The sequence below is a fragment of the Leguminivora glycinivorella genome, chromosome 8 (genome assembly GCF_023078275.1).
Source record: "Leguminivora glycinivorella isolate SPB_JAAS2020 chromosome 8, LegGlyc_1.1, whole genome shotgun sequence".
Classification (NCBI taxonomy): domain Eukaryota; kingdom Metazoa; phylum Arthropoda; class Insecta; order Lepidoptera; family Tortricidae; genus Leguminivora; species Leguminivora glycinivorella.
In genome coordinates, this window is record NC_062978.1 from 18517543 (window position 1) to 18542843 (window position 25301).

General features: G+C 38.8%; 3 protein-coding genes across 3 annotated transcripts in view; all 3 read right to left on the minus strand.

The window, feature by feature from the left end:
* Window positions 1–817: 817 nt before the first annotated feature.
* LOC125228962 lies at window positions 818–3311 on the minus strand. The gene is made up of 3 exons (XM_048133697.1): window positions 3128–3311; window positions 2383–2580; window positions 818–1103 (listed from the first exon to the last, which is right to left on the minus strand). The coding sequence occupies exons 1-3, from the start codon at window positions 3174–3176 to the stop codon at window positions 958–960; spliced, it is 393 nt and encodes a 130-aa protein (XP_047989654.1). The 5' UTR covers window positions 3177–3311; the 3' UTR covers window positions 818–957.
* A 15273-nt stretch (window positions 3312–18584) lies between these two features.
* On the minus strand, window positions 18585–21668 carry LOC125229099. The gene is made up of 7 exons (XM_048133878.1): window positions 21659–21668; window positions 21022–21172; window positions 20764–20911; window positions 20150–20326; window positions 19411–19513; window positions 18767–19308; window positions 18585–18596 (listed from the first exon to the last, which is right to left on the minus strand). Exons 1-7 carry the CDS (start codon window positions 21666–21668, stop codon window positions 18585–18587), a joined length of 1143 nt encoding a protein of 380 aa, XP_047989835.1.
* A 366-nt stretch (window positions 21669–22034) lies between these two features.
* The window catches only part of LOC125228963 (fatty acid synthase-like), a 33220-nt gene continuing 29953 nt past the window's right edge, over window positions 22035–25301 (minus strand). Inside the window, exons 27-31 of the mRNA XM_048133698.1 lie at window positions 24782–24946; window positions 24296–24468; window positions 23397–23534; window positions 22352–22571; window positions 22035–22143 (exon numbers count right to left, since the gene is read on the minus strand). Coding sequence (XP_047989655.1) covers window positions 22439–22571; window positions 23397–23534; window positions 24296–24468; window positions 24782–24946 — 609 coding nt within the window. The 3' untranslated portion in view covers window positions 22035–22143; window positions 22352–22438. The remainder of the gene's footprint in view (window positions 22144–22351; window positions 22572–23396; window positions 23535–24295; window positions 24469–24781; window positions 24947–25301) is intronic.

Here is a 25301-nt window from a genome sequence, read left to right on the forward strand (position 1 = left end):
ATAAGAGATAGAGCAAAATGGACTTCAGATTTGGGCTTTCGGTGGCACAAATTCTATGTTTTCGTCAACAGACACCTTTTTTTGGACCGATTTGAATAAAATTTTGCTCAGTCAATTTATAAACAGTCTTAAGCGCCTCCTTTTTAGTAGGAACTTAAGTCATTTTGTACAAATGAAAAAAAATTTGAACAAGTTCTAAAAGGAAAAAGACAGAAATGAAATTCTTTATACCTGTCCAACTCGCTTACACATTTTAAGACGTTTAGTAACTACTTGCAGCGGCAGTGAGTGAAATTCGTAATCTGAGTTTTTTTCTCTTAAGTCCGACTTACGCTTGACTGTAGATTTCTAATAGGTTTTCCTGTAATCTACAGGGAGAGAGCTATCTCGTGTATTTTTTTGAAAATTTTACGCTAAGTAGTTTCGGAGATAAGGGGGGGGAATGGTCATTTTTTGCTTATTTTCTTAAATTACTTCTAAATTACCAAAACAAAAAATATAAAAAAAATATATTTCAGATGCTGATAAAATGCTCTTTCATTTGATATGTAACACAATATAGTTTTAATAACTTTGATTTTTAATTTTCAATTTTACACCCCAAAAGTGACCCCTGTGATTAAATTTCATTTAATTAAATTACATGTCCGTCTTTGGGCCACAGGTTTACATACGTGTGCCAAATTTCAAGTAAATCGGTCCAGTAGTTTCGGAGAAATCGGCTGTGACAGAGGGACAGACAGACACGCGAGTGATCCTATAAGGGTTCCGTTTTTCCTCTTTGAGGTACGGAACCCTAAAAAAAAGTTAAAACTCATTTTAAATGCCAGTTTTATGAATTTTTACTTTCTATTTCTATCTGAAAATACATTCAATTTTTTTTTCTTTAGGACATACCTTCAACGTGGTAAAAAAAACCTTGATAATCGTACGTCCTAAAAGGTAATTCTGTAGATATTAAAAAGTTGAAGACACAGCTGCCTCGTTAACACATTCTCCGTCCTTGTTCCTCACAAGATGAGGAAGGCAATGGCATTTTCCCTCGCAATCCTTACTGTTGTCTCTTTCACACTCGAAGTATTCGGTGAATTTTGAGCACTTGTCTGAAAGAAAAGCACGTATTTCAATTTTATTTGCATAGGCTGAAGTCAAGTAGGGGAAAAAAAAAATTGGTACTCTAAAATAATTCGTCAAAACCAATAAAAAATGTAGGTATGCACCTATAGAATTCCACTATTAAACATGTAAAATCGGGTAACTCGCTCGACATGTTTCGCTCCGTAACGAGGAACATTTTCATTGAGCCATTGCACCAATGAGTTTTTCGGAATTTATGTGCGAAATGTCATTTGAAATTTGCCAGTCGCTTTTCGGTGAAGGTTTATATTCCAATAAGGGTCTAGTTTACCCTTCGAGTTGGAAGGTCAGATGGCAGTCGCTTTCGTAAAAACTAGTGCCTACGCCAAATTTTGGGATTAGTTGTCAAAGCGGATCCCAGGCTCCCATGAGCCGTGGAAAATTCCGGGATAAAGCTAGGAACATACTACGCGGACGTCCGTCTGGACAATGAAAACCATGCAAACTATCGGTCGACGGTCGTGGACGTGGCCTGAGCGCATGGACGTCCGATCGAAATCTGGCTCGCTGGATGTTTTGGTCAGCCGAAGCCACGTCCCGAAGACCGTGCACACTGATCGGCCGCGGTCGCGGTCGCTCGACGGCGGACGTCAGCGTAGTATGTTCCTAGCTTAACGCAAGGAGGATAATGACACCTGTTGCAAGTTCTTGAATCAACACAAAGCACACATACTTGTACGAGTAGATAGACGTCCCTATTGTGCAACACACGGGCATATTTCCATGTATGTGTACATGCGAGTCATGTCATCATACATGCACACAACCACAACTGTATGCTCATTGCTCAATGAGCTAACAACTGCGAGTGCGATACGTTCGCGGTATTGTATGAGGCTGGTTTTAGTGTCACGCGGACCGACCGCGCGGGGCATGTGTTAACTTCATGGAGCATTTTAAAGTGGCGGAGCGGTCCTCGCGACCAATTTGTATGAAGTTGATGTTGTCGTCCGCGTGCACCCGTCCGCGCCACTTTAAAACGCTCCCTGAAGTTTACACATATTAGTCCAGTGCGGATCGCTCCGCGCGGTCGGTCCGCGTGACACTAAGGGTCTAGCGTCTCCATCTCGCGACCGTAGTGTCGGGCCAACTGTATGAAAAAAGACGCCGCATCGACGTTGCGTCGACGTCGCGCCGACGCGGCGTCAGGCTTTGCCATACAGTTGGCCCGACGCTACGCTCGCGAGACGCTAGATGTGGGGGGGACCCTAAAACCACCAGCCTAAAACCAGCCTTAGCTCTTACCGCATTTCTCTTCAGGAATGCAAACTCCACCCGGTCTGTTCCTCACGAAGCCAACGTCACAGACGCAGCGCCACTGGCAGTCGCGAAGTACTTCGGGGGGGCAGGTAGAACGGTGGAAGGTCTGGCATGTGACTTCGCGCGGACAGATGTACTTGCACTGTGCTATCTCGTGCTGGGCCACATTGCAGTTTAGCTCACCTTAGAACAGATTGAAGAATTTATAAGCTAAAATAAATATATGCTATGTCCCCAAGAAAATGGGATGAGAGCAAGCAAATAATTTATTTATCTAAATATTTAACCTTTACTGCACAAAAGAAAACCTTAAAGTACAAAAGGCGAACTTAATGCCATAAGGCATTCTCTACTAGTCAACCTTTAGGCAAAGCAGAAAAATAATTACTTACATATACAGGAATAATTACTAATATAATAATGACTCAAATGAGATAATAATTTTCTAAATCGGTAGAGTAGTAACAGACTGTTGAGGTAGCAAACATACCTACTCGTACAAATCGTCACTACTTTTAAAAAAACTTGTATCTTCGTCTGTCAATGAAAAGAAAATTGTAGTAAGTATGTATGGAATGCATATAGAGTTACTGCGTTTTAACTTTGAGGAACAGCGTGAGATACGAGATTTTTTAAAAGTAGTGACGAAATGATAAAATTTAATTTCTAAGTTTAATAATAGACTAGAACATTTTTTTAACTTGTACAAAAGTGGTTTTAAAGGACTCACGTTCTTTTACTGCTCGAGGCGTAGTATAATTCCCATTAGCGGTCACCATCTCCAGTAATATCAGGACATTAAGCCAGATAAACCACACCAGGCATTTTAAACATTATAACTCGGAACAAATCGCACGACAGAAACACAGCCTCACTTAATTCACTATAAGGAAAATAGTGCCACCATTCTGTTGTAACTTAGATATTTACATACCCTGCTTCGCGCACTCCAAACAAAAATAAAATTATTCTATACATTGTATAAAACACAAATATGTTTCATCTCTTTCTTCCTCATATCATTGGCACAATGTTGATAAAGATGACGTTATATTAAGTTGCGCTGAATTTGAATCCTTAGGGTTATTCTCATTTGCTAATATAATACGAAATTTTTAGGTTTCCGATATCCGCACACGGAATAGAAAATATAAAAGTTTAGTTGCAATACGTGCGCAAAGAAGGTTTACATGGAAATTTCGTCAAGTTGACGGAAACTAGAGCTGCGTGCGTAGCCGAATGCACAAACGCTTACGAAACGCTCACGAAACCAAACGCTCGTAGATACCTATCTCTATCGCTCTTGAGTATTAACGCGACAGAGCCAGACTACCATTCGCGGCGTTTCGTTTTCTTTTCGGCTACGGGGCCTGGACGGAAACTAGCACAATGGATTCCAAATCCCGTCATCAATTCTGCAATATATCAAAAAGAAAGGTCAACAAAATTATTCACCTTCTTTTCGTACGTAGCTTAACTATAAGATACAAACGCGCTTCCGATTTCACTGGATGTGATAGTTGTATTTGAATCATGCAACTGTAAATATAACACTCAAATAACATTATAACCCTACTTGTAGTGTATTCCTGCCGGTGATTAAAGTTACTAGAGCTCAACGAGAGAGCGAGCGGTGTGTATGGTCCATAGGCTATTTATAATTAGGCAAGCCGTATCCTTGTTTGCCACTGCCATAAAGAACATATGTTTTATTCATATTAAAAAATATAACCATAGAATAACCTTACTTTACTTTATGTATTAGCGTCATTTCCGTAAATAAACCCAGCCGAGTGCGACTTCGAAAGCGCAAAGGCTGAGGGTTCCGTACCAACTTCCATCAGGTTGCATTTATGAAGTGTACAAGAGGTACTTAAGAAGGGGATAAAAGTTTGTATCGGCATCAAATTATCGGTACATATTTTCAGCGTTTTTCGATTTTGTGTATGTAATGAAAAAAAACCGGCCAAGTGCGAGTCGGACTCGCCCACCGAGGGTTCCGTACAAAGTTACAAACTTTTAATGGTCAAAATAATCTAATACTACTCATACTCATTTATTTGTAACGCCATTTTACACGTCAAGATTTGATTTAAAAAAATAATATTCATACAACAATAATACTTAGAAAATAAATAGACAGAAGATTGAAATTACAAAAAGTTAGGCAGATCAAGAGACTACCATACGAAAGTAGACTGGAAGCACTGAAGTTGACTACACTCAAGGAAAGAAGAGATAGAGGTGATCTTATTGAAGTGTATAAAATCCTGAATGGACACTATGACACTATGAAGACTTCAAATCTGTACTCAAAAGAGACACCAATACCCGACTGAGAGGGCACCACTTAAAACTACAGAAACTCTGCATGTCAAACAACAACCCACATAGACACTTCTTTGCTAACAGAGTAGTCACGCCTTGGAACAAGCTACCAGAGGAAGTAGTCTCAGCACCCAACATCAACAGTTTTAAGAACAAATTAGACAAACATAATATTATGAGATAAACCTAGAAAAAGATACCAGGATACAGGCAGGCCATATCAGTTGTTTTTTCAACTGCCTGCCTGAATTATATAAATAATAATAATAATATTCAATTATTCACATAAATCAAATCAAAAATAAAGTCTAAAATTACTTTAGAGGTGCAAATGACTCTAAATGTCACAACTAAAAATAAAATGTATATCTACTTAATCTAATTCTCCTTAGAGATGTATATGGTCTCCATGAGTCAAAATCATATATTTAAAATATTCACTAAAAGAAAGGAAACAAACGACAACCGAACAAAGTGTCCTAATTTAATAAAAATTAGAATTAAAGTTACTAAGTTATAACAGCCCCAGTAAGCTTAAACAGACCGGTCTTCACAGACGGCACCCGTTCACGAGTATGACGCATATCTCAGCCATCGCCTCCCTCAACCTTTATTCGGGAAGGTGGCGACCCGATCAACGACGCCACCGCAGCAAAGACTTTTAAGTGTGCATGACATGTTTAAGCTGCCAGGCTAAATTAAATATTCAAATAATAAAACATAGCTGTAAGACACTATATTCTGTGCTCGTATGTTACAATGGAAGGAAATATAGATTTATACAATAAAATTAAAGTAAGATAAACATTAAACATTAAACACATAATCTTGGAGATGTATAAGGTCTCCAAGTGTCCACAACTAAACTTAAATAAAAACAATATAATCAGACGAGAATATGTTCTCATACGTCAATTGAACACTAGTATGCTTAATTACACAATGCAGAGAAAATGAAAAAATATATACGACTTCATTCATCTATTGACAAGCAACCACCTTAAAGGCATCCCTATCATCTATAAAATCCTTTACAGTGTAGTACGCCTTACATAACAACAAACGCTTAATGCGTGCCTTAAATTTGTCAAATGGCAAATCCACTATATCGGTTGGTACTTTGTTATAAAAACGTGTACAGTTCCCGACGAAAGACGTACCAACCTTACGGAGACGGTGGGCGGTCACAGCAAGTTTATGTTTGTTCCTTGTGTTATAGTTATGGATGTCACTGTTAAGCTTGAATTCGTGGATATTTTTCCGAACATACATAATATTTTCGTATATGTATTGAGAGGCAACGGTAAGGATGTTCACCTCTTTGAATTTTTCTCTTAAAGATGCTCGACCGCCCAATCCGTAGATTGAACGGACAGCTCGTTTTTGCAGCACAAAAATAGCCTGAATGTCTGCAGCTTTTCCCCATAACAGGATCCCATATGACATAACACTGTGGAAGTAGCTAAAGTATACCAGCCTGGCCGTCTCTACGTTTGTTAGTTGTCTGATTCGCCTTACTGCGTAAGCTGCAGAACTAAGTTTGCCAGCTAAAGTGGCTATATGTGCATGCCATTGCAGTTTTGAATCCAAAGTGACTCCAAGGAAAACCGTTCGATCTTCAAATTCCAGCGTTTCACCTTTCATTTGGATCTTACTGTTATTTACCTGCTTAACGTTCGGAAGCGCAAATCTGATGCACTTGGTTTTCTTGGCGTTTAGAAGTAAGTTATTCGCCGTAAACCAGTCTGTTATGCTAGACAGTGCATCGTTGATGTTATCGAAGCTGCTTTCCTTTCTGTCAACTTTGAATATAAGAGAAGTGTCGTCAGCAAATAACACTATATCATGTTTATCTTGCACTAGTTTCGGTAGATCATTAATGTATACTAAGAACAGGAAGGGACCGAGAATTGAACCTTGAGGCACTCCAAGTGCTACCGGTGAACCTGCTGATTGAGTCCCATTGATAACAACTCGCTGAGTTCTGTCGGAAAGGTACGATGAAACAAGGTCAAGGGCAGCAGCTTTAACCCCATAGTGGCTCAATTTTCTCTTTAAATTCTCGTGATCAACGCAATCAAAGGCCTTTGATAGATCACAGAAAATTCCAACAGCATCTTGAGCTCTTTCCCAGGCGTCAAAGATGTGTTTTAGAAGTACCACACCGGCATCAGTAGTTGAACGACCTCTGGTAAAACCAAATTGATTATTGTCAAGCAATTTATTTCTGTTAAAGTGAGACAACAGTTGATTAAGAATAAGCTTCTCAAAGACCTTACTTAGCGCTGGTAATATTGAAATAGGTATAAAAAATTAACAAAAATATTTTTCTAATTAGGTAATAAAAAAATTGTCATAAGTGTAGAACGGGTGCTCGACCAGCCAATTTTTTAAGCAATACTTAAAGTTCGACACTCTAGGTACTTCAACCACATATTGCGGCAATTTATTATAGACGGCAGGGTCCATCACACTATGAGCAAGAAGAAGTATTGCATAGATTTCATCGAGGGAACCGGCCCCTTACCCTTCTCTTTGTAGGGAGTAGTCACGTGCGATTTCATGACTATTGGGATAAATCGGATCAGTTTGACCCAAGGAACAATTTTGCCAAGCAGCATCGCCACAGGCAAAAGTGCAAAGTCGCTGGCCTTACTTATCCTACTGGTCATTGGTGACACGAATATGGCAAAGGGAAAATGAGCATAGTTTGAAAATTATAAGTTCTAGCTATATACTTCCAAAGACAATATTGTAGAGAATTTTATAGAGAATATACTTCTCTTAGACGTTATTGTTGTAGCTTTTACGGTTTTCATGGAAATATAAAAAAACTGAAAACAGGCATACAAAAGTGGGGAGAAGGAGGGGAAACATTGACACCTCGGCGTGTTTCTACTTCAATTTTGTCTTATAACCCTATAAGCTATATACATGCCAAGTTTCATGCTTTCTGCCAGACGGGACTATACATTCATACTAATGCTCTGTTAACGCTCCACACTATTCAAGTATTTTCCCATTAATATGAACTATCAACGGCGTGGTCATGCGGCCCGAAAGATTAAAATGCACAAAGTGAGTCTTTTTGAGATTTAAAGCTAAGCCATTCCATGCGAACCATTGACGCCGTGGCTTGCGTGGGCGACGGTTGCGCGATGGTCGCGCGACGGTGATGCGACGCATACGAAATCAAACCTTATCGATATGGAAGTAGACGATGCGATGAGACGCGACGGCGAGTTATATAATGTCTTTGGCTAGAAGTATAGGTACTCTAATGAGCATTATTGTATTTAGCGCCATCTCTCGGCAAAATTTACTAAGTAATTTACGCGACTTGAGACTTGTGTGAACCTTTAGGCATGGAAAGTTACATGAAAAGTTGTCGAAACTAATAATAGATGACGCTGCATTTGAATATCTTGACTGATAACTCTAATACTAAATTGAATATAATCTAAGGTAGAGCAGAGTCTAACTGGGGAAGTACCTCCGCTTTACAAAAGACTGCGGTCAAATAGGACTAGACCTTACTCATTGTTGTGTTCCTGCCGGTGAGTAAGGCAGCCAGAGCTCAACGAGGGAGGACCTACGGAACTAATTAGGACAATAGATTGTCCTTTGAGTCGTCGGCACCCAGGCCCCTTCTAAGTACAGGTTTGTACAAGTTTCTAATGAGTCGGCAACGCACATGTGCCACTCCTTGAGTGGCAGGCGTCCATAGGTTACAGTGACCGCTTTCCATCAGGCAGACCGTATGCCTGTTTCCCACCTACGTGGTACAAAAAAAACTGTCGACGAATTCACCTTAAACATTAAAAACAAAGTCAAAATCGATTGATTCGTTCGGGAGCTATGATGCCACAGACAGACATGTCAAGCGTCAAACCTTAAATTATTATAAAACACTCCGTCGTTTTTGCGTTGGTGGTTAAAAACAAGAAACTTCCTTCAAAACTATAATAAAACACAACTTTCTATGAAAATTGGTCAAGTGCGAGTCGGATTTCGACATTTCCATACAAACAGGTCATGAGCGCCTGACGAAATGTAATGGCAACGTACACTAAATTTCGTACTTAGATTTCGCGTATATTTCGGAAACGATAAGAGATAGAGCAAAATGGACTTCTGGTTTTGGTTGTCGATGGCACAATTTTTTTGTTTTCGTATATATACACCTTTTTTGGACCTATGTGGGCAATATTATGGTCAGTGAAGTTCTAAACGGTCTTAAGTGCCTCTTTTTTAGTAGGAACTTAAGTCATTTTGGAAAATGATTTTTGTTTTTTACAATTTCTATAACAAACGAAACAGAAATTAATTTCTTTATACCTGTCCAACGCGATTACAACATTTTAAGACGTTTAGTAACTACTTGCAGCGGCAGTGAGTGAAATTCGTAATCTGAGTTTTTTTCTCTTAAGTCCGACTTACGCTTGACTGTAGATTTCTAATAGGTTTTCCTGTAATCTACAGGTAGAGGGCTATCTCGTGTATTTTTTTGAAAATTTTACGCTAAGTAATTTCGGAGATAAGGGGGGGAATGGTCATTTTTTGCGTATTTTCTTAAATTACTTCTAAATTACCAAAATAAAAAAAAAAAAATTATACTTCAAATGCTTATAAAATGCTCTTTCATTTGATATGTAACACGATATAGTTTTAATAACTTTGATTTTTAATTTTCAATGTTACCCCCCAAAAGTGGCCCCTGTGATTAAATTTCATTTAATTAAATTACATGTCCGTCTTTGGGCCACAGGTTTACATATGTGTGCCAAATTTCAAGTAAATCGGTCCAGTACTTTTGGAGAAATCGGCTGTGACAGAGGGACAGACAGACACGCGAGTGATCCTATAAGGGTTCCGTTTTTCCTCTTTGAGGTACGGAACCCTAAAAGTATGAATTTAGTACAATGAGAATAGGTATAGTACGAGTATAGTATAACGAGGTATAAAAAAGAGGTAAAAAACGAGGGACTCCCTAATATTTTTTAAAAATCAATTGTGTAGGTAATTAATAACAAAGATATTTAGCAATGTAACAAACTGACATGTAGGCAGACAAGAGCGTACAGTGTACAGTCAACCAATTAGAACCCTAGGCCACTCTACAACCATGTCAAAATGACAAGCAGTAAGAGATTTCTTACAATCTGATTTATAAAGTCGCTATGACATAGTTCTACATTGGCCTAGGGTTCCAATTGGTTGACTGTACACAGCGGTTCTTCTTTTGACACGGACGGAACCCTAAAACGGATTTACTTAACACCTAGTTCTTAGTGATGTGATGACATCAAATAAGGTTTTTATAATTGTAATGTATGCATGGCTTTTTATTTATGTTATTACAAGATCACAAGAGGTTCTGATGAGGAAAATAGTATGTTTTTATATCTAAGACCTGGCGAAGTTACGTGAAATCAAAAACATCTATGTATCTAGGTAAGAAGTTTATTTTAAAGTTGCAGAATAGTCAAGTGAGCCGACAGCGTTGAAGATTTGATCCACGACGTAATTAACAGTTAGAGTCAAGGATTAGATTATAATAACCAAAACAGACGGTGGGTCGGCCGTCGTGTGGGTCTTATCATCTCTTCTGACATAATGTAGATCTCATTTCTTCTGACGTTTTCCGCTCAAAAGACTAACGAAGTAGCAGAACCACGGCTTTTTGGGTTTTTCGTCTTCGTCGTGCAGCGGCCATCGGCGCAGCTCCGGCCTGATGCTGGGACACCTCCTCTTGTATTCCAGGTATCTGTACAGCTTGTACGCAGCCGCGAGCAGAGCGATGAAGAGCGCAGCGAGGATGGCGCGGTACCCGGTTCTTGACTCTATTGGAATAATAGGCGTATTTTAAACTTGACTTGGACTTCTTTCATAATGGGCGGTTATAGGCACTGGTCCCACTAAAAGCTAGAACACACGGTAGTCACTCTCGTGTAAATGAAAGAGACGCGATGACAGCGCGAGGTAGTTACCTATTAGTTCGTCGCCGAGCCTTAGTCCATTTTCACATTATCTGATCCGATATCGGATGTCGGAAGGATTTCAATGGAAAAAATCCAAGATGGCGCCTGTAATGTATTGGATATCGGTCTGACATCCGATGTCGGATCGGATAATGTGAAAACGCACTTAGACCGTGTGCAGGGGTGATACTACTACTACTACCTACTTACTTGGCTGGCACGATAACCCAAAATGAGTTTTGGCCTCCAGTACAAGAGCTCGGTAGATTACTAGAGTGGCACGGCACTAAAACTAATAATCTCTTAATAAAATTGATACTTCCTAGCCTTCTTGAGCTTACCGTGGGTATTTAATCAATCAGCGTAATAAAGTCCTATAATACTTTGTTTATTTATTTTTACTTCTAAAATATGTCTGCTGACGTGCTACGGCTCGCTTAATGTACAGTGCTAATTCACAAAAAACCGGCCAAGAGCGTGTCGGGCCATGCTCAGTGTAGGGTTCCGTAGTTTTCCGTATTTTTCTCAAAAACTACTGAACCTATCAAGTTCAAAACAATTTTCCTAGAAAGTCCTTATAAAGTTCTACTTTTGTGATTTTTTTCATATTTTTTAAACATATGGTTCAAAAGTTAGAGGGGGGGACGCACTTTTTTTCCTTTAGGAGCGATTATTTCCGAAAATATTAATATTATCAAAAAACGATCTTAGTAAACCCTTATTCATTTTTAAATACCTATCCAACAATATATCACACGTTGGGGTTGGAATGAAAAAAAATATCAGCCCCACTTTACATGTAGGGGGTACCCTAATAAAACATTTTTTTCCATTTTTTATTTTTGCACTTTGTTGGCGTGATTAATATACATATTGGTACCAAATTTCAGCTTTCTAGTGCTAACGGTTACTGAGATTATCCGCGGACGGACGGACGGACGGACGGACAGACAGACATGGCGAAACTATAAGGGTTCCTAGTTGACTACGGAACCCTAAAAAAGTATCGCTGGCCCTTTAAAGTCATCACTTAGTGTTCTGATCAGATCTGAGCGAACATTTCGTTCGTGCACCGATAAAGGTATGAAGTCAAGTGTTTTCATCTACCCAAAGGCAATGGTAAGGAAACTATTTTTTTCCCTCACTAGCTCGGAAACACGTGTTTTGTCCTTTAATACCAGCGCGTAAAAACGCATTTTATCCACTAGTGGGTAAAGTAATTTGACCTTGAATAAGTCAAATTAACTGCTTTAAAATTGATAAAAGTAGGTAATAAAGATGATTTACCACCTGTGGAACTACTAGAAGCAGTGATAAACGCATTTTTTGCGTTGTAGTTTCCTCGCTATAGTGGGGGGAAAAGTTTTGTGTTACACTCGGGTGCAAATGTATTTTACTTCTCGTGTGTTAAAAAACTCGCAAGTACAGGATTCTATTCTCGTATCACTGCTTCTAGTAAATAACTATTTCAGGGGGCCAGACATTTTTGAAATATCAGAGGAGTGTCAGTATTGCATCAAACATGTATTTCGCATGACTCACATAATTATTTCAAGGAAGGAAAAATTCAATTTTCGGACCATAGTCCGCCCGCGGGCCGTCGATACTTTGCCTACTATTGCCCTAAGGTGAACATATCAATGAGAAGATAGTGGGCCTTACAAAATCACTATCGTTAACGCTTCGTGGCGAAGCAAACACAACTGTCGCGTCAATAGTGAATTAATACGGATGAGAGACAACTAATATTATACGTTAAGGAGCGTGCTTACTTCACAACTTGTACTTAGCAGTCAGCTTCACTGCTTAAAAAAGGAGTCATAACATCATTTCACCTGAATTTGCGCTGGGTTCCGGTTGTGGAGGCATATTGTGATTTGTATTTGTGAACGCTCGGTTTTCACATCATGGTTTGCTTCGCTAGTTTTGGTTATTGGGACAAAGCAAAGCAAACCATGCTTTTATACGGATGAAGAATACTATTTAGACTCACTTAACCATAATATTATATACCTACTGACAGACAGGATCACGTCAGTGCATGTCAACAGACAAGAGGATTTAGCTTGTCAATTTCTAACTTGGCAAAAAAGAGTACAAATTAAAAAGTGGCACCATCGTAGTGTCGTCTCGTTCTTTCACACGCATTGATTTGAAAGTGACGACACTACAATGTTGCCACTTTTTAATTCTACTCATTGTTTTTGCCAGACTCTAGTTAAAGCAGAGAATCACAGAGAATATTAAAGAAGCACCATGTCAGAAGTAAAGTTCACCCACAAATTGGGACGAACAATCTAGACGCGCCACGCTGTCAACGCGTGACGGGGCAGTTTAATATTTGCATAGATTCTACCAGTTTTCCAAGGCTGGAAAACACCATAAACGTGACATGGCACCAGGAGGAATTATCTCATCCAGCCATCTGCATTGTTTTCTCGTGTATACCTGGCTTTACTTTGCTTCCGTATTAGATGCGTATTAGATTGATTGCCCTGCTATAGGCTGCCAAATGCATAGCGTGCGCTGTCACGTCCAATCAACTTTTATGATCCATAAAATACTTGCCTTCAACAAGAACGATATAATACTGGACTGACAAAGCCTATACAAAAAAGTGTACCCCTGAAATGTATGGGCTTTTTAGGCTTAAAACTAGATGGCGCTGTTTGTAGCCTGGAAGTAGCCAAAATCATATTTTCCCCAAATATTTTTGCGTGTTTATAAGAACAAATGACATATTTCTTTATTTTAATATCATATCACGTCAATACACATTTTGAAAAAATAAATTTGTAGGCATCAGTGTAGTTATGGATAGTATGTATTTAATAACAACGACGATAAATGACGATCGGTCTGGCCTAGCGCGTAGTGACCCTGCCTGCTTCGCCGCGGTCCTGGGTTCGAATCCCGGTAAGGGCATTTATTTGTGTGATGAGCACAGATATTTTGTTCCTGAGTCATGGATGTTTTCCATGTATATAAGTATTTGTATATTATATATATCGTTGTCTGAGTGCCTGCAACACAAGCCATCTTGAGCTTAACGTGGGACTCAGTCAATTATTTATTTATTTATTTTATTTTAATAGGTGGCGCTAAAAAATCGAGGCACGATTCTTAGTACGAAGATTGTAAATCCAATATAAATAATCCTTGTCATCATTAATTTCAAGCTCTACATGTTTGGTGCTCATGATTAATTCGATTCATGTGTTTATCTTGGAACCCATCACGATGGTAAATAACTATAAAAAACGTATGTGCTCGAGTATCTGTTGTAAAAACGTGTGTAAAACAATTGAATAGCACTTAGCAAAGTACGGAACTTCATGTGGTTTGTTTTACCTACCCATGTTTTAGGAACATACAATGAAGTGACCAGTGTTGATCTAGAGTTACGTAAATACCACCTCAATACCTGGTGACCAAATGTTCTGAGATTGTTATGCTTATATGTGCGCTTATGTTGAAATATAATATCCATGTTCACAATATTTCTTACTCCAATCACGAATAATGGACTTTAACTTGAAATGTTTACTTGAAGATTATCTTAGGGATGTTATGTGTTTTGAAAAGGTGTCACGACCGTGGGAATGATATAGAGTACATCAAGATTTATCAAATTGATTAAATCTTCTATGTCGTGTTTTGTGATGAATGTAATAAAAATCGGAAAAGCAACACCCTACTAGAAATACAGGAGATACTGAATCTTAATGAGCTCAATCATTACTCAGGCTGTCATTTAGAAAATACGGAACACTTTTGTCGCATACTCAGGCACGATCGTACGCCAATGGCTACACGCAAAACACGCAACAAATTATTTTTATTTGGTTTCATAACTATGACACATGTATGTATTGTGTTAAGCTTTAATAATTTAACCTTTGGTGTTAACGAAAGACCACAAAATATAATAGATAAATGCATAGTAGACATCTTAACATCCCAAACGCAGTATAAATCAATAGTAACTGTGATTAATACTGACGCTATGACGAACAGGTTACTTCAGCAAATCCACTTAAGTAACAATGTCAATATCTGCATAAAAGACGTAAATGTATCTATCAAAGTATTGCCCAAAATTTACTTAATACACGTTTATAATGGAATTGAATTTGAGGATATTCTTGACGTTCTAGATAGAGATTGGAATCGCGAACCTGAAGCTTTATTCATCGTTATAGTGTATGAAGACCACGAAGATTACCTTGCAGCAATATTCGCATCGTTATGGGAATATCATTTTATACACGTACTTGTAATCGTTAAGCACGAGGACAATTATGCATCAATATACACTTACTACCCTTATGCGGAAGGTCACTGTGGTCGAGACTACAAAACCGTAGTCCAGCTCTGCGATTGCCGAAGTGTGAGTGAATTCGACGTCGTTAGCAAACTACGCGAATATGATACACCTGTTTTAGACAACTGCACATTAAACGTCGCAATCCGTCACTATCCTCCTTTAGTTTTCTGCAGTCCTGAGTCGAAATATACATTATCTGCTGGCGTTGAACGAGTACTAGTTGAACTTCTTTTCGAAAAAAGAAATATAACCTTGAATTACACATGTTTACTTGAGACAGAAGATACGGGGTCTATTTCAGATAATTTTACAGTCACTGGCATCGTAGGCAAACTATACGAGAATGAGTTCGACTTGATGTTTGGTGGCTTAAGTTTGAACAATAGACGAGCGTATTTCTTTGCCTTCTTGTGTTATCATTTGGCATATGAAGATATGTATGTTACCGTGACGCACACAGCACCATTAGTAGAAAGATGGAAAATCGTTTACTTGATGTTTAACGCTAATGTTTGGCTTCTGTTATTATTGACAATAGTGTTTTGTGCAGTACTGCTTTCAGATTTTGGAAATATCTGGACAAATCAAGCAAGACATGCCACAATGTCGGAGTTTCTAAATCTTATCGGGCATGCTACTCAGAATCTTAACTTATTTCTGAGAGAACAAAATTTCAAAAATGTTCTAATAACACACTGGCTGTGGTTTGTTTTTTTGATGAACTGTTTTTATCAGACAAGGCTGCTAAGTTTCACGATATATCCCTTGCGATACCCGCAATTGAACCGGTACCATACTTTGTACGACCACGGTTTAACCCCTTGTATACCACCTGGTGTAGCAGCGTTTTTGAAGAATTCTGGCACAGTGTCTATTGTGAATGAAGAAAAAATGGATACAATTAATTGTATGACTGCTGAAATGGCTTTGGACAAAGTGGCGTCGAGGAATGGAAAATACACAATAGCAATGTATTTTCAGTATCTTTGGTGGCAGCAAAGCAATCCTCAGAAAATACATAAAGTTCATCTGATGAAGGAGAGTGTTTATAACAACATTTACGGGTTATATTTCAAGCGAGGGTTTCCGCTGCTGGAGCAGTTCAATTCGGTGATGATGCGGCTGCCGGAGCACGGGTACGTGCACGCCGCCAAGAACATCCACTGGCTGCCGCGCTCCCCGCAGCCGGCGCCGCCTCCGCGGGAGAACAACTTACTCAAGACTCCTTTAACGCTAAGAGACTTTATTGTCGCTTTCAGCGTCCTCGCCACTGGTACGGCTCTCTCAGTCTTGGCGTTTATAACAGAAATCAGGCACAAACGTGTAATCGGTGAAGGAAATAATTGGCCATTTTTAATGTGAACATAAAGAACATAAAGTACCATGAAAGTGACACCTAACTAGACAAGTAGAAACTCAAATTGTAAGTAGGTATGTAAAATCAACTACTTATTATTTTCAATCGCATGATTCAGTTCGTGTGATCAGATATCATGATGCAAATACCCATTCCAGGTTTTTATCTCTATTTGCCCAGGATGACTGTATCTAGACACGCGGTAGCGTGTCAAGCCAAGTTCAAGTAACAGAACTGGCGAGCAGCACCGTATGTTATATTACACGAACCATTTGGAGCCACTTTTGACCCCCTCATAACTCAAAAACCATTTCACATAAACGTGTCAAATTTGGCTCATATATTGAGACTTGCGAGATACATATGTGCTTCAAATCTCATAAACACATCTCAAACGGTTATTTAGATAATAACGTCCAAAAATTGTCTTTTCTTTATCGTATAGACATAAATTCTGATAGGCATGCAGATAGGTAATTAGGTAAAAACACGGGAACAAATCGAAAATGGTAAATTTTGATAATTTTTTTAACACTAATATTCCCTCGTTAGTGCTTAAACTAAGAGTAGGTAAGAGTTTAGTCGACTTTCGTATTAATTACGTTATTAACTGAGATTTAGAATTAGTTATTGTTTCAATATTTAGCGCATGTAATTTATCTACAAAAAGTAATGATATCCCATCAAAAACATAAATGTGAAATGAGAGCCAAGTTCAATAATATGATACTTATATGCCTTGGTTGTTGACTTCAACGAAAAAAGAAGTGAGATCTAAATGGGGGCCAAGTTCAATGGTCCGTCCTGAAATTTATTTATAACAACATAAAATATCTCTGTATCTGTATATGAAAACTAGCCAAGTCAGACTTCAGGCTACAATATATTATCCTAAATAATAAGAAGAATTTCACATTTATGGCGGCAATTTCAGCGGGGAGCGGGAGTGGCCATACTGTACGATAGTACTCTTTATTATACTGTGGTACCGTGTAACTTCTTATATTTATGTATGAGCTTTAATCCTGACCACACCGACATCCGATGGGAAGTTAGTTTAGTGTAACTTGATACATTAACTATGTCAATTATGTACCTATTTTTAACCGCCTTCCAAATCTCAAAGGAAGGGGTTATCAAGTCGTCTGTATGTTTTTTTTAACCGCCTTCCAAATCTCAAAGGAAGGGGTTATCAAGTCGTCTGTATGTTTTTTTTTTTAATGTTTGTTCCTCGATATCTCCGTCGTTACTAGACCGATTTTGAAATTTTTTTTTTGATTGAATGTATATGCATACAGATTGGTCCTATTTTTCTCAGAACCCAGTTCTGATGATGGGATCCTGGAGAAATCGAGGGAACTCCTCAAATCTGAAAGGCATATATATGGTGATTTTTGTGTTTTAAAAGCAACAGCATGCATTTACGTACGGAACAGTGACATTTGGTGCAGTGGAACTCCTGATGATGGTCAGAATGGAACTCCTCAAATCTGAACGGCACACTTATAGTGACTTTGGTATTTTTATAAGAACAGCATGCACTTACGTCCAGAACAGTGATATTTGGTGCAGTGGAATTGCTGATGATGGTCAGAACGGAACTCCTCAAATCTGAATGGCACACTTATAGTGACTTTGGTATTTTTATAAGAACAGCATGCACTTACGTCCAGAACAGTGACATTTGGTGCAGTAGAACTGCTGATGAAGAATGAGCCGCCGCTGGTTAGAGTTCCGTTCTGATAATCATTCTCATCTGTAAGTACTTCAGAATCATCCAGATTTCAAAATTGGTTCAGAAATGACGGAGATATCGAATAACAAACATTAAAAAATATACAGACGAATTGATAACATAATCCAACATTTGAAAGTATTTATCACCAGAACCCCAAAGGAAGGCGGTTTTTTTTTTCTTAAAAATTATATTAAATTTATTGCATATTTTATTTTAAGTATTTTATTGATTTGTTGTAAATTGTTTTGTGTGCCTTTAAATAAAAAGTGTGTGTGTAATTATGTATGTTAGATTAAAAATATATTTTAAAATGGTGTTTTATTATATAAATGAATGTCTTGAATGAGACTTATATTCATATTTTTCACCTAATGTGTGGTGCTTTATTTCGTGCCCTGCATAAAATATTTTATTTTAAGTATAGGAAACTAGCCTATTATCTCAAGTTACCGAGCATTAGTTGAATGTCTGTTAAAAGAAAAATACAGTCTGAGACAAAGATTTATTTTTTATGTTTATAACATAATCATTATTAACTCCAAATACCTACACAGAAAGAGAAAACTTTGTTATAATTATAATAGTTATGCCTAAGATGTAGGTATATAACTGTTTTTGAAATAGGCATATGCATTCACCAGATAGGTATGGCAGAGAGTTTTCTTAGCAAAACATTGTGTTGTGTCCTCGTCAAGATAGCGATTGATGATGGATGCGACGCGGAGGTCGTCGGCAGCGTGCGCATACGGCGCTTGGAGTTCGTGGACGGCGAGCGGTTGGCGCGACCAGCGCTGTAGGTCCGCGCTGGAAGAGTCAGACGAGCGCAGAAGAATTATACGCGAGCGGAGTGGGCGAGGTAAAAGTCGCGCGCGCTTCGCCTGCGTTACACGCGAGTACGCTGACTCCATCAGCAAGCGCGCGTACTCCATAGAGTGCGTAACACGCCCGCGCAGCGCACGCACGCTCATTTCCACCTTAACTGCCCACGTACTAGCTTCACGCAGCTGTGCATCGAGCTCTGGCGACGAGACCCCCATGAGCGCGCACATATGACTCGCTACGGCATCTTGCAAGGCCGCCTCCGAGTTCTGCCCGGCGCAGGCTATACGCAGCTGCCGCTCCAGTTCATTTATGAACGCGTACGGCCCGCCGCCCAAACAAAATATTGTTCCAGTCATACCTGGCCACAAACAATTAATCATAATTAGAATTAGAAATAATTCAAAATTCCAGTGCTATTTTGAACCTTGGTAACCAAGCAAAAAATAAGTAACAAAAATACCTCGATCTTCCAATGCTGCAGCTATTTCAAACACTGAAAGTACGCCTAGTTCATGACCTAGTAGATAAAATTTGGTACTTTCACTGTTTTGCTTCAGGAACATCTGAAAAGAATGAACGCAGTTCATTAACAACAGATACATTAGGATAATTAGGATATTAAGTTTTACCATCGTTACAATAACAGTGGATTGCGTTCGTTACAAGTGAGGAATATTATATACTGTATTTACAACGAGGGCGTTTATTTAATCCTGAAGTTGAGGCCGGGCTGAAGGCGCGCGTGATCACCTGTGATAGCCCTGTTCCCGGCACTATTGTCCTAGAGCTGTAAGAACCTCTTTTTGACATATGACAGCGTCCATAAAACGTAAACTCGCGCAACCTAATGAAATTTTAAATAAAATCCTGTAATAATATTTAAAAAAATCAAGCACTTAAAAACAATATTTCGCTTACTTTATACGCATAATCTAAAAAATGTTACATTTTTTCGGATCTTCGTTAGTGAGTATTTTACGATATTAATTTATCACGCAGGATTTACTTATTATGTCATTTTATCATTCATTTTAATTTTTAAACTAGTGCTGTGGCAGAGTCTGTCATTTCGATTCAAATGACATTTCAGTAAGTTAATAGAAATCTTATATTTGTCTAAGTAGCCACATCGCAACATACTTCAAAACAAATGCGTCAAAAATGTGAACTTACAAATCCGGGACAATATGTACACATACCGTGACGTATCTGGCCGTCATATCCTGGAGCCCCTCCGTGGGCCGGTCGAGGCCGGGCTGCAGGACAACCGCGGGCAGCTTCAGACGCTCACACAACTCGCTATACCGATGATACAGCCCCTGCATTCCGGGCACTATGTACAGGCAATCTTCGGACGCGTTGAATTCGTCGTCTCTCTAAACAGTAATAGTATTTATTACAACAACAGCATGGCATTAAAATTATGCGAAACAGAATATATTCAGCCAAAATAGTGGAGATCCTGGGAGAAATAGGGAGGGCATATTTGGCACCGTGCTGTGTTCTGATGAGATTTTTTTTTTGCGAGAACAATTTTATTGACTTTTTCTCCTCAATGGGTTCGCGGCCTTGGATGACCAGCCCGAAGTTTTTTTGTGTATAATTTTTTTATTTAATTTTTTCAACTCTACATACTTATACTCTTCATTGGACTCCCAATATTTTTGGTACAGTTGTCAAAGATAATGAAATACCAACGTCTATCTTAATAAGTTAGGGATTTGTAGTTTACAAACAGTTTCTACCTTTTAAGGCAGAGGTTTGTATGTACTACTGTACTAGGACCTTCAGATTATAAATACTTTGTACTAACCATGTCACTAGCTTGCGTCAGAGTGGGCATACCCACAATTTCGACCACTGCCGCGAGCTCATCAGGGTCAACAAAAGGAAAGAAAGCACTCAAGCCCTCCATTGGTGCGTAATCCGACTCCTCTAGGCTTGCCACGATTTCTCTCAGCCTAAAACACATATGGAATAAAATGTTAAATTTAGTTAATGCTACTTAAAACGACAGCATTTTCAAAATATCTTATTCAAACAGTAAATTGATAGTAAATAGTGCTTTTACTTTTTAACTGTCAGCGATGATACGTCTTCTTCAGAGATTGTTATATTATGCTGGTTCTTTAAAAACAGCTCCAATGCTTGAGCTCTGTCTCTCGTCACACCGAAATCTTGCAGAGTTTCACTGTTACATTTACTTCCCGAGATGTTGACGCCTGCAACATACCCTGAACGTTAATAATTTCGAGCACAAATGATTGGTTTCCGATATTGGTGGTTTCATACCTAAAAGACACTGTAGTTCATCTGCAAAAATCTACAAAATATCAATTACTAGCTCTTGCCCGCGGCTTGGCTCGCGTCAGAAAGAGACAAAAAGTAGCCTATGTCACTCTCCGTCCTTTTAACTATCTCCACTTAAAAAATCACGTCAATTCGTCGCTCTGTTTTGCCGTGAAAGACGGACAAACAAACAGACACACATACTTTCCCATTTATAATATTCGTATGGATTGCAATTGAACTGTAAAGGATCCACTATGATGAAAAGGTACATCTGTGATTAAAGTAAAATATATGACAGACTTATAAAACTTTTTTGGTTACGTCTCTCAACTCACCAATGATTTTTTCAATTTGTTTTGAAAGGGTCTCTTTGGGTGGGTACCGAGCCAATACCATAGGTTGCATGGTTTTCAAACCTCGTTCCATAGCATCAATAATGTCACCAAAAGTTGCTGGTAAAGTGCATGGGTTCTGTAAGCATAACTATTTTTTACATTTATTTAAAATTTTACAGCTTCTGCATTTAAAGGATTTTGATATGAGCCTTCTTACACAAGTATTAACCAGCCAAATTTTTTGCTGCGATATAATCAGACACTAATAGCTCAACTGTAGCGTAGCGAGTGGTTTGAAAGCTATAATCTTGAGCAACAGCAAATGCTTTAGAAGCAATGCAACATTATTTATTGTTAAAATTACACAAACATTCTTGGAATACTATGGAAACTTTAGAAGATTATAACTTCACAGTAAGCGTACAAATGATTGAATAATGAGCGTACAAATGTTTACCTTTCTGTCAATCGAAACGGAAAGCATCATTGCTGGCAACCCATCCGTAGCTCTTGATGCACAAATTTGATCTCCTGGAGAATTATTGATCCCAATCACTGTAAAGAACCTGTAACGTTTGGACATGTTAAATTGTTTGTGAGGTGAGAAATTATTGTTTAACCCTTTATAAGACATTGACTGACTCAAAACATTTGACTCGTTACTGAATGAACCTGAACTGAATAATTACTGGCAATCTTGTAGCTAAAATAAAACTTTGTCGTCAGTCTTTGTGTGGTCAAAATATAAACACATTATGAATCCTGAATACTTACTTGATAGAAGGGCACATCTTTCTAGATTTCTCATCCAAATTGGCTAATAGGGTTCTGTAAAAGTTTCTAGTCTGGTCAGTAAGTGGTTCAGCCATTGCTACAAATATGCCCTCCACTGGGACCCAGGGCTAAACATTGCTTCAGAAGGTTCGATGAGGAATCATAACGTGCAAGATCTTCAGAAGATATCGTGAGTTTTACGCCCGATTTCCGCAGTTCCCTGTGAATAAAGAGTTACTTACGTAGTTACACATACAAGCATTCTGAAATAAAACCCGTAGGTATGTACATATTATGTACATACATCATGTTTGTACTGACCTGTAGGAAATTGTTGTTATATCGTCACTACTTTAAAAAAAACTTGTATCTTCTTCTGTCAATGAAAAGAAAAATGTAATAAGTATGTATGCAATGCATATAGACTTACTGCGTTTTAACTTTGAGGAGCAGTGTGAGATACGAGATTTTTTCAAAGTAGTGATATTCAGTGTTAGCATTGTCTCTTTATTTTTTTAAATAATAACTGTGCCATTCCTAACATTAAATACTACATGGCGCAGTCGGTAGGATTAGGTTTAAACAACCCCTTAAACCCTCTTGTCACGTGTATTTAGTAGCTAATAATTCCTCTAAAATATTATTATTGCCATCACACTCATCATCACCATCTTATCAGCCTTTTATCGCCTACTGCTGAGCACAGGCCACTCTCCCCCTACGCTTGTTCCAGACCCGAGTAATCCGTACCAAAGAGGATCGAGTATTATAGAGAGTTACCGTCAAAGTAAAACCTGTAATCACAGTGCATTAGACAGCCTCTAAAAACTTTTGAACCACAGTTTTGACAATTTGGCCCATATATTGTTAGCTTGATATGTGTTAAAATGTGAAATATTAATATTAGAGCCATCTAGCCGAGCATTCCCCAAAGGTGTAACGTCATCTAGGCCACCGCACCTTTTTCTCTATGTCTTTGAGGTAAGTTTTTTTCTTAGACTTTATCCGTCTATACGGAGTTACATATGTCTTTGTCAGTACATACTGCAGTCGGCCCTGAGGCTCTCTCTGGTCGAGCCGCACGTGCAGCGCTCGAGCTCCACGGCGCACCAGCCGCTCCGCCAGCACGGTGGCCAGCCCAGACGAGTCGCCCACTATCAGGCACACTCCAGAGCAGTGCAATCTGCAAAACACCTATTTGATAGATTTTTTAAATTTCGGTGCGGACCATGTATGCACAAATATATGAAGTTATTTTCTATATAGGCTACTTGCTTCCTACTAGTCAAATCAGCTTCTTTTTAAGAACTGTCAAAACGAATTTGAACGAATTGCTAATATGGAATTTGACGTCACGGTAAACTCAGTTACTTTATATATTTCTACCTGACTTAATAAATAGAAATTGGATTTAAAAATAACATCTGTCCATGTTTTTTTTTATAATTATCTGATGCTTTATTTCGTGCATGGTATAAAATATCTTATTTTAACTACAGTCAAGTTCCCTATTATCATCATCATTATAAAAATCTTAAATCATGCATTTAGAATACCTCGTGAGCTTCAAAGCACATGCCCTCTGCTAAACCCAACTCCTCTCTACCCGTTCTAGTTATCCCAGTGGATGTTACCATTTGTCAATCTGTGGCTTGATAGCGTGCACACTCAACAGCACGCGTCCGCTGTGTGCGCGACGTGCAGGCACAGGGAAGGCGCGCACACACTCACACACCTCGAAGCAAACAACCTCTACTAGTGCTAATTGTCCCGTCCCAGTGAACGTTACCTTGTGTCAGTCTGTGGCTTGGTAGCGTACATTCCCAACAGCACGCGCCCGCTGTGTGCACGGCGTGCGAGCATACGAAAGGCGCGCACACACTCACGCACCTCGAAGCAAACACCGTCCACTAGTGCTAACTGTCCCGTCCCAGTGAACGTTACCTTGTGTCAACCTGTGGCTCGGTGGCGTGCACTCCAAGCAGCACGCGCCCGCTGTGTGCACGGCGTGCGAGCATACGAAAGGCACGTACACACTCGCGCGCTTCGAAGCAAACTCGTGCTAGCGGCCGCACCCAGCCTGCGCTGATACCCTCTGACAGTAGTTGTTGCAGCTTCTATTTTTACCACAGAGTTATGAGTTGTTAAAAGTAAAGCACTTTTACTTGGAAAATGCTACCTTTCGAACAGTACGACTCAGTGGGGTTAAATTAAGCTAAATTAAGTCTAACATTTCGGACAGACATTTGGATTTTTTCTATAAATTCTAGTTCTTATCATACCTGTTACTGTTCAATTATAAAGGAACTTTTCTTGCATTGTCTGGTAGCATAGTGTTTTACAATAAGCTAGTTAGGTAGTGAAAGGGCACCTTAATGTGTTTGGTAAAATATTTGAGAATATAAATGATATCATAAAATAAATCTTTACCTTCAATATTGTAATGTCGTTGTGAAGGAATACGGAAGAGAAATCGACGCTCGTGTAGCACCTGTCCCAATTTAAGGCACCCAGTTTGAAATCGAAGTTTTCGTTCCTCTTCACTCGGTGAATGTCCAACGTGATGCCAAAGGGAGCGCAGCATTGTAAGTAAGCCTATAAATAAATAAATAAATAAATATTATAGCCAATATAGGACATTCTTACACAGATTGACTGAGGCCCACGGTAAGCTCAAGAAGGCTTGTGTTGTGGGTACTCAGACAACGATATATATAATATATGAATACTTATGTACATAGAAAACATCCATGACTCAGGAACAAATATCTGCCTATAAGTTAAGAAATGCTTAACATGTGCAGCCGGCGTATTATGCTTCTAATTATATCACTTATCTACGTGGATAAAGCAACCGTCACGCTTTGGCAAGTATGTCAGTGTGAGAGTGACAGATGTATTATCTACGTTGTTTAGTTTTAATACCAGTTTCGGAACGTTTCTAAATTGT

Coding starts and splice junctions, on each gene's coding strand:
- LOC125229099 (XM_048133878.1), bottom strand. Junction 20,912..21,021: donor TCATCGCTGACAGTTAAAAA/GTAAAAGCACTA, acceptor TATGTGTTTTAG/GCTGAGAGAAATCGTGGCAA. Junction 19,309..19,410: donor TGCAGCATTGGAAGATCGAG/GTATTTTTGTTA, acceptor GTTTGTGGCCAG/GTATGACTGGAACAATATTT.
- LOC125228962 (XM_048133697.1), bottom strand. CDS start 3,176: ATGGTGACCGCTAATGGGAATTATACTACGCCTCGAGCAGTAAAAGAA. Junction 2,581..3,127: donor GCCTCGAGCAGTAAAAGAAC/GTGAGTCCTTTA, acceptor ATCTGTTCTAAG/GTGAGCTAAACTGCAATGTG. Junction 1,104..2,382: donor CATTCCTGAAGAGAAATGCG/GTAAGAGCTAAG, acceptor CTTTTCTTTCAG/ACAAGTGCTCAAAATTCACC.